The following is a 9620-nucleotide window of genomic DNA, read 5'->3' on the forward strand; positions in this document are numbered from 1 at the left end:
GCTCTATCGACTATCTTACCGCCTTTCAGCTAATTGTTTTGGTTTTACAGCCCACAGCTTCACTGTCTCACTGTTATCATCCTTTTTAAACGCATCAGGCAGCTCTGTTCAGCAAAAGATTACTCATAAATCTTACTGTAGCCTACCTGCCAAGCACTGAACAGACACAAACTTAGCAACTAGTGAACATTGTGGTTTAGCTGCTAAAAGCCAAATATTTCTCGAGTTGGTGGAGATCAAAAACAGATCTAAAATGCATTTAGAAGCCAGAAACATGACTCTGAATGAATGATAGTGTTGCTCCATATGTTCTGAAGGTCTAGCTATAGGTTATTGTTGCTAATACACAATTTCAGCATTGTGTTTTCAGCTTGTGCTGCCTCTAAGTCATCAAAAAATCAATATGCAGGTGTAACATTCAGTTATAAAAGACCATAATGCATTTTCTATTGCTGTATATGGTGTGCAACAATTTTTCTATTTTTTCTATTTCTTCTTATATATTATTTCTATTCTATTTTTTATTTAATGTTATTGTAATTAATTTTCTTATCTGGAGCTGATGTAGCAACTGAATTTCCCTAGTGTGGGATCAATAAAGTCTATCTCATCTCATCTCATCTTATCTTATCTTATCTTATCTTATCTTTCCAGCAAAATACTACTGGTAGCACTAGTAGCCATACTGCTACTACTGACAACCATTACTATTTCTACTTATATGAAACTAAAACTACAGTTTTATTACAGATTAGATTTTATTTAACTCTGACCATCAGTTCTATTATTTTATCATCCTACTCAACTCAACCCAACCGAACTTTTGTGTATTTCTCTGTTTCCTTTGTTTCGAGCCTCCTGCCCTTGATCCAGCCATCCATCTGTACATTCATAGATCAACCCACACAGGCGTCCAGTTCCTGAGTGGCTGCTGAGAGGTCACATCACCTCAGCGAAGGTATGCAGACTCGGAAACACAAGCCTACGAACTGATCATCGGTGTTAAAACACCCTCTGCTGTGACTTTGAACAATACACCCCTGCTGCGTCCTGCTATGATTGATAGAAACATGTTGGGTCAATACCACACTGCTGAAGCGATCAGGGAGCTGGAGCCAAGCAGCAAAACAATACATAAGATCTGGGACTGCAGGAATGCATTGTGTGAGAACCTGTACTCTTATAAAGGGACTTTCCAGTTTCCCCAGCCTGCTCCTTGTGGTCCTATAACTCTGAGAAAAAGACATTTTCAGACAAAAGGCCTTAATTTCCCTGTTGTACAGAGCTGCACTGACATCTAGTCAATATTTTAAGATTCTAAATAATTTTTTTTAGTTAATAAATCATTATTTTGAGATGCTAAGTAATTATTTTGAGAATGTTTCTCATTATAATGACTCAACTTTAACTTATAAATATTTCTTACACCATCTCTCTCTCTCTCATCTTCTCTCAGCATATTATGCTAAACATAAAATGTCACACTATATGATCATGGATAAGATACTGATATGCTTCTGATGAATGAGTCACAGTGTTTGGAGCCAAACAGACTGTAGAAACTGCTCTCATGAAGGTTTATCTTTCTTCATAATGGTTTCTTTGCTCACATCTAACCATTTCCTAAAAGTACAGACGGAGTGAAAGATCGATTGAAAATCATCCAGCAGACTGTTTGCGCAGGGTGCAGTATCCCTGTTGAATTACCCGTTGATTGGACCGTAGCTGGTATGTTGGCTTTGGTGTGGCACTGGGGAATTCCTGCATCCATTTTCTTCGTCTTAGCAAACTCTTCTTCTCTGACTTGTAATATTCTCTGTGCTGGAATCTGTCCTCCCTTCCCTTTATATGCTCATTTATCTTTCTTTATCTTTCACTATCTTTTCCTCTTGTGTAATATCTACGGTGAAGTAATTTCCTCTCGCCCTCATAATGGCCCTGGCCCGGGGTCATAATTACAGGTTATTACAGCCATTCATTTCACCTTCAGTTTCATGTCAGGCAAAGTTGATCATGTTGCCGCCTTATTTGCTGTACTGACACTCTGATGTAACTTACTGTAACTCGTGTGAGTGACGATCAGCTGCTGTGGAGTTATCAAGTGGCACCTTGAAGAAATCACATGTCACACAGTGCACTAACCAGCACTTTGCCCTCAGACTTCCTGCTGAGTTTCTGTCTCTTCTTTCTTTTTTAATTTATTCAGCCACTACAACTATCACTGCTTCTGCCAACTACCCATTTTCTTGTTCTGTTCTTTCTCCGTTTATCCCAAAAATACACCAGCATGTGTGAGCAATGTAAAAGCTTCAACAAACGAGGTACTACTGATTGTATCAGGGTTGTACTATATATAATGGACAAATAATCTGGAGGAAATTGGGAAAAATTGTCTTTAATCGAAACTTTTCTTCAGACATTGTACTACCAGACTGGATTGAAACTTCACACACACACACACACACACACACACACACACACACACACACACACACACACACACACACACACACACACACACACACACAGTCTTTAGAGATGGTCAAAACAGACATTTACTAATGTAAAAAATGGACTTAACGTTCTGTGTAATGTCTTACATTAGACTTCCAGGCTGGGAAAATGTAATGTTATTATAATTTGTTCTTGGTCATCTCTTCACACACCCACTCAGGCAGGTGCTGGTAACTCAACACCCCTCAGGAGCCCAGTTACAGTAGACTGTGATCAGTCTCCTGAATCCCAGCTGCTCTGCTCCACTGCTCACAGGCCCATCATCCACTGTGATCCACATCTCTGACAAGGATTGATTCACCTAAATTAAATCACATCCAGCCACACAGATAGTTTTGGTCTTATTTTTCCAGATTTTGAGAATTCTTCCTCCTTCCCAACGAAATATGAAACATATATATACATATATTAGCCAATGTTAGCGTGGTAGATGGTCAGCACAGCCTTACAACAGTTGCACGGTGGTAGACTCTTTTTGGGGGGCTTTTATTGGCTTTTTTTAATGGATAGTTACAGCTGAAGAGTGACAGGAAGTCATAACACGTAGCAAAGGGCCACAGGTCGGGCTCGATGCCTGGGATGCTGCAGCAAGGACTCAGCCTTGGTACATCTAGTGTCAGCTCTACCAGGTGAGCTATCCGTGCGCCACACTCTAGACTCTTACTCAAGATTGTTCAAATGTCTTTTTATGGAAAACCCAAATTAGATGCTACTAGGGGTAGGTGAGAAATATAACAGAACTTACATTAAAGCTACTTTTCTAATTATACACTGTTCATTTTAAGTCTTTAGGGCAGGTACAAGGGGACTCACAAGTAGCATATTAGAATTTTATTTCAAAACTGTGTCACTAGTGTTTTCCATTAATGCGTGTTTTTGCTTTAAAAGCTGAAGTCCTCAAGTCCTTAAAGGTCCAGTGTGTAACATTTCAGAGGATCTATTGGCAGAAATAGAATATAATATCCATAGGTATGTTTTCATCGGTGTCTAATCAAATGAATAAAGGAATCATTATGGTTTTGTTACTTAAAAATTAGGCTTTTATATCTATAGACGCTGCGGGTCCTCTTCCATGGAATCGACCATCTTGAACCGTGGCTCTAGATAGGGGTGTTCACCTTTTCTCAGCCACCGTAGTTTCTTCTTAGCACTTGAAAGGGGAGGGTGAAATGAGGGAGTTATGATCTGCAACTAATCTAAGTCAAGTCGAGGTCTAAAGTTTTAAGTCAGCTCTTTCTGATATTTATCTTTGCGTTGCCTTTCTCAGGCCATAGAGTTCACATGGAGCTCCCTAGTCCTCGGCCATCCGCCCCCTTGCTGCCTTGTAGACATTCCTGACAGCGTCTCCTCTCTCTGTCTGAGGCTTCTCTCCGGACAGCTGGGTCTTAAGCAACATGATCCCTGCTCAGCAGCGCAGCCCCTGCCGACACTTTGTGTGTATATATACAGCAAGTGTGTGTGGTTGTGTATATCCAATACACACGCATGTCTTAGATATGAGAGGTGCCACATTCATAAAATTCTCATTGAAAAACAGGCCCACAAAGAGAGAGACTATATCTATATTTGGGAAAATATTGGCTTACTCTGACATATGTTGAGTTTGTTGGTTGTTGTAGACTTTTTTTCCCTATATTTACAGAGTAGCGGATGTGGTCTGGACATAGAAAGCTATTAGGTTGCATCAAGGGAATGTCCCACAAACAGAAAACGAGGAGTCAACACTCTGTTGATGTTTTTCAAAATCGAGTTAGGTGTAGATATTGTGAGTGGGCAGATAGGCCTGAAGATGTTGGTCTGGGGAGTTCGTTCCTGATGACTCAGCAGATAGAAATGGATGTCTAATAAAAAAACTAAAACACTGGTGTCATGGCTACAGATGATCAGGAGAATGACGCCTTTGTGGATAAGATGGGGTGGGGGGAATTCGTCCAGTTTGTCCGCAGACCAGATCTGGGAATCAGATGACCTTTACTTGCATGATGGGAAACAGCAGTGAACCATTGGAAGCTGGACTCTGGCCAGGCACTTTAATAATTTTTCCTCTTTTGCGAACCACTTTTGATTCTCCAGAACTTCTATTTACCGTAGAAACCTGGTGACCCTACATTACCTAAGCTATGGCCTGAGGGTGTGTGTCTCTCTCTGTATTTACTAAAGTATGTGCTCAGGTATGCACTCACCTGCACCATGCGTCAGAAAGGGAAATGCCAAGAGACGTTATCTCCAGTAAGACAAGCCTGTGAATAGTGCTCCTCTGAGATAATCCCATTCCTATGGTCTAAAAAAACGAAATACCAGGTACAATGCTGCCGGCTTTTTTAGAAGGCATAGCTCATCAAAGAGACTCATGACACAGATCTTGGAGGGTTGTTAGTAATCTCCAGAGGCCTTGCCTAATATCCTGGTAGTCTCTGCTGTTTGGGTTTTAGGAGCTTTTTATTTACACAAAGCACGAGTGTTTTGGCCTGCTGTCGTCAGATTGGACTCTGACGGGAAGAGCGAGCGAGGAAATGACACAGCAGGTTGAAGTGAAACAAAGATGCAAGTTCCCACATAGTAGTGGCTTCCAGGAAACAGGGTGATACTCTCATTCAGCGAGCCATGACGCATACCTGAGCGAACCCGTAAATTGTGCTGCGGGTGTTAATATCTCATCAAGCTGTGCTACCAAACCTTGAAGCGCTATTCCTTTTTGAAATGCCCAGACAAGCTCTGTATGAGTTGTGAGGACACAAGAGGTAAGATTTTATGTAAAAACAGGCTTGTCATCCCGGTCTGAATCACAACTTGCCTATATTTAGGCTCTGAACCTCCCATCTATGAAATTGAGAGCCTTTCATTTTCCAGTCTAGAGAAACCAAAACCAAAAGATATTCATGACTAGCCACCAGAATTTGTAATTTTGGTTATTTTCATTTTGTTCATTTAACTGTTCAGTTATATTTTTGTTAATCTGATTATCTACCTAAAGCCTTCTCCACATTTGAGTATAATATAGAATATAAATCTGGCTGCAGAAATACTGAATCCCATCATTATATTTTAAATGTTTTGTCTAAAAACAATCAAATGTAATGATATTTAGTCTAACAAATATAAGCCTAATTATATTAAAACCAAAAGTGTAGAACTTATGTGTAACTAATGAATGTAAACTACACCCTAAACCCCTCAATTCTCAGACACAATACTGAGGACACAACCTGACACAGGCTGAAGGAAAGGAATCACAAAAAGATTTTAAAAAATGTCTTTATTCTGACTTTTCCAAACACACGATTTGCGCGACAAAAAATAATCTGAAATGTCTCCTAATATTTATTCAGTCTCTCTCCGTACAGTGCTCTGATCGACTTAGTCATTTTTCATGTTGAGGCAAGTGAAGAGGACAATATTTATATTTATATGTGCATAGAGATATTCTAGAGAAATGCAGTCCGTATCTCCAGATGACGAAAGGGGAGTCAGACATGTTCCTTCTGGCCTTCACCTCACAACACCCCACTCAGCTGTTACTCCATACACACTGCATCAGCTTGTCAGCGCCCACATCTCCTGTTTACAATAAATGCCTCTGAATCAGACATTTTGTCCTGCTCGGTTTAAAATCTGAAGATTAATTGAAGATGTGTGAAGGCGTCTTGGCGCTTGTTTCACATCCTCTCTATTTGTTGCATTTAGCTTCATCCTCAAGAATGTAACAATGCAGTCACTATTGCACAGCCATCCACATAATGACGGCCTATGGAGCGAGCGGTGACGCTGAGGCTACAAGTATGCTCTGAGTGTGTGTGAGTGCTGCGTCAGAGGATGTTTACACAGCCTGGAATCAGAGAGGAAGACCCAGTGTGTGTCCTTCTGGTGGTGTTGTGTGTATGTTGTAAAGCGGACAGCCTTATATTTTGTGGGTAGATGTACATGACGTCTTTTGTCAGCCACTGAAAACACTGTGAGAATGATGTAAAAATGCATTTCACAAGTTGCTTAAACAACCCTTTTCTGCATCAGATTGTTTTGAAAAGAGCAGCACGATCTGGGTGACAAAACCCCCCCATGTGGCCCTTGGCTCGGGGCCCAAAAGGTGTGTATGTGTGTGTGAGATTAAAGTGGTGCCAATTTGTGAAGCAGTATTTTTAGAAAGGAGGCCCGTCCGCTCCGGTAATACTCCTCAGATCAGTCTAACCCTTTGATGCGTTCATTGTAGTGCGATCCTACTTCAAAGCTGCACACAGGGATGGGATGGGACGGGGAGGGGGTGTGAATACACTATACACTTCATTACTGCGCCCCCCGAAATTCGGCTTTCTGTCACCTCTGACCTCTGGGCATTTGTGCTCATAACACACTTCCACTCCAGAGGATCCACAACCGGAGGTATTTGTGTGCAGGAGGGCTCAGGGCAGAGAGGATGTGTTTGATTTTTTGTGTCCACAGAGTTTTCTTGTTCCACTGTTTTAGCTCCAACACTGTGGATCAAACTCCCCCACAGATACATAGACTGACATTAAACTTGAATCTAATGGTTTTATGTTGTTGTAAGCTTTACCATTCCCCGGAATACTTGTATTTCATTGTATTGTACTGTATGTGAAGGTGTGAAGCACCTTGTGACTCTTATTTTGAAAAGGTGCTATGGAAATAAAATGTATTTTTTTCTAAACTGAATATTTTACAAGGGGGCATGATCATTCCTTAGAGATTTTATATGAAGTTCTAAACATCCCCAAACCCAGGTTTTAGAATTTGACCTACTTCAAATAGAAGACAACCTTCTAACATCAATCTTATTAGCATTACTAATTGTTTCACATCAACTTTTTAATCTGCATTTGACTCTTTCATAGGCCTTGCAAGGTCTTATGAGTAAGACTGAAGCCATGCTCACTGGGTTTATAACAGTTATTAAATAGGTGTGTACCCAGTGTCACATTATATTCATTCATGATAACAGGGGCAGTAAAGTGGACTTCCTGTTAGTTTTCTGTGCCTTGTAAAGAACAGAGGCGTCTGATAAAGAGGGTGTAAAGGAATTTGTCATCTGAACACCTGATACTGTGGAAAACTGCCCAAATTTAAATTCAAACCAATGTCATCTTTTGTTGAACTCATAGTCAGAGACACCACAACTACAACAGATTAAAATCACACATTTTTAGCATGATATCAGCATGTCTACCTTTTACCTACCACACCTCGGAAGCAGTTAAGGTGTGTTCAAAGGCACCACTGAGTCTTTTAAGTGTCCCGTGCTGCTGACTAAATCTGCTCCGCTTATCAGTTATGACTCAAGCCTGAAACCTCCCAGTGACAATAAAGAGTCACATTCCACCTGACAGCAGAGAGGAAAGGGACTTTCCTGTCCTCCACTCCCTTTTCACTGTTGCATGTCTGGCATTTACTAAGAAATGCTGCTTGTAGAAAGAGTCCCTGAATGTCAAATATACTGTTACTGACTCTATAATGTTGTAACCTTGACACCAAGTAGAAAAGTTTCTAGTTGAGAAATGAAAAATTAAAAAGTAGAGGAGAGCATAAAGTTATGTCAAAAATGCATGAATATTTATTCAAATAAATACACACTCATCACACATTGAAATAGTAAATAATTTAAACAAGACAAGTTGTTTGCCAGTAACACCATATCCTGGAAACAAATAAATTAACATCATGGTTTTAGGAGTCATTCCTCCCAGGGGAGCAAACTTGAAATAGTTGTGACAATTCAAGGGTTCAGTCCTGTGTGTGTGGAGCTTCAGAAAATCTCTGTCGCTTTAGATCGGTTGTCCGCTCTCTCCGAGAGCTCAGTCCCGAACAATCCTTCATCTCTGGACCGGATGACCTCGTCTTCCTTTTGGTCCGCGTATTATTTCTGTATGGTCCATATTGACGCTATAAAAGAGGAGACAAAAATCATGTCATTAGTTTCAAGATTCTCCCACTGCGTTCAGCTACAGTTAATGCTTATTTTTACTCATTTATATTCATATATCATGTCAGCTATAAGACATGGTGTGTCCCTCACCATATTAGGAGTGGTTAACTGCCGGAGTCCCTAAGGCGGCTCAGGGCGCCCTCGCCATGCGCCTCTCCTGCTGTCCGGGCGACGCGCTCTCGTTGTCCTGCCGCGTTTTAAAGTCCTGGATGGCCTTTCTGTTCTGGTAATCAATCAGGGCCATGGTGATCACTGCGTTCCAGCAGTTCTCCTCTCCAGAGCACCGGAAATCGATCTCCTTATTATCTGTGGTTACGATGGTGAAATAGACAAACTTGCCGGTGCGCTCCACGCAGTCCACCTTCTTGATGGACTGCAGCTTGAGCTCCTTGCCCTTGGAGCGCTTCTGTGTGTCTGCGTAAATGTTGAGGCTGTCCGTGGTCAGGACGCACGTCTTCCTCTTCCAGAACTGGAGCAGGCTGTCGCTCCTCTTCTCCAGCTCTCCCTCCTTGAGGACCTGGCTGATCTCCTCCGCTGACATTTTCATTGTTTATGGCGAGCGGGTTTGTGAAGTCCCTGCTTCCTTGCTGTGTCGTCCGAGGAGCCCGAAGAAGGAGCTTCTCTGTAAAGGTTTTGGTAATCCAGAGTGGCGTTGTGAATGAACTAAGGTAGCAGAAGGTTTTATAGCGTACTCTGGCCCGGGCCCTTCCCACTTGACGTCAGATGATTTGGGAATGCATCAACAGTTGCCAGTGGAGTAGGCTAATTCAAGGCTGTGTGGGCGGAAGCTGTGGCGCAGGCAGGGGGAGAGAGGGCAGAGGAAGTCCTAACGTGGACCTAATTACACCACCAACATGTTAATTACTAATCCACATCCTGCTGCGGAGATTAGTCCAAATATTTGCCCACTTCGCAGTAAGTGATTCAGTCTAATATGGTTAATTACAGATGTGCTCTGAGTGAGCTGAGCACATGCGTAAAAATGAGTCTGGCCCCCTAAAACCATTAAGATTATCATTAATTTCTGATGTATTTTTGAATTGACATATAAAGTTTATGATCCAAACTTTTTCCGTGACAGCCTGGTAATTCATTCCCTTTATAATCTTTCAGTGTGCCAAGTAGGTGCTGTGCCACCCTGCTCTCTGGTGCTTCTTTGAAAAGGTACTTC

At 41.5% G+C, this 9620-nt stretch overlaps 1 protein-coding gene across 1 annotated transcript; it reads right to left on the bottom strand.

The window, feature by feature from the left end:
* Positions 1–8054: 8054 nt before the first annotated feature.
* Positions 8055–9338, bottom strand: phlda2 (pleckstrin homology-like domain, family A, member 2). Its single transcript, XM_051382533.1, has 2 exons — positions 8540–9338; positions 8055–8406 (listed from the first exon to the last, which is right to left on the bottom strand). The coding sequence occupies exon 1, from the start codon at positions 8994–8996 to the stop codon at positions 8580–8582; it is 417 nt and encodes a 138-aa protein (XP_051238493.1). The 5' UTR covers positions 8997–9338; the 3' UTR covers positions 8055–8406; positions 8540–8579.
* Between the last annotated feature and the right edge of the window lie 282 nt (positions 9339–9620).

The sequence above is a fragment of the Dicentrarchus labrax genome, unplaced genomic scaffold, assembly GCF_905237075.1.
Source record: "Dicentrarchus labrax unplaced genomic scaffold, dlabrax2021, whole genome shotgun sequence".
NCBI classification, from domain to species: Eukaryota; Metazoa; Chordata; class Actinopteri; family Moronidae; genus Dicentrarchus; species Dicentrarchus labrax.

What these genes read in the sequence shown, in the direction of transcription:
- phlda2 (XM_051382533.1), bottom strand. Translation starts at nt 8,996, where the DNA reads ATGAAAATGTCAGCGGAGGAGATCAGCCAGGTCCTCAAGGAGGGAGAG.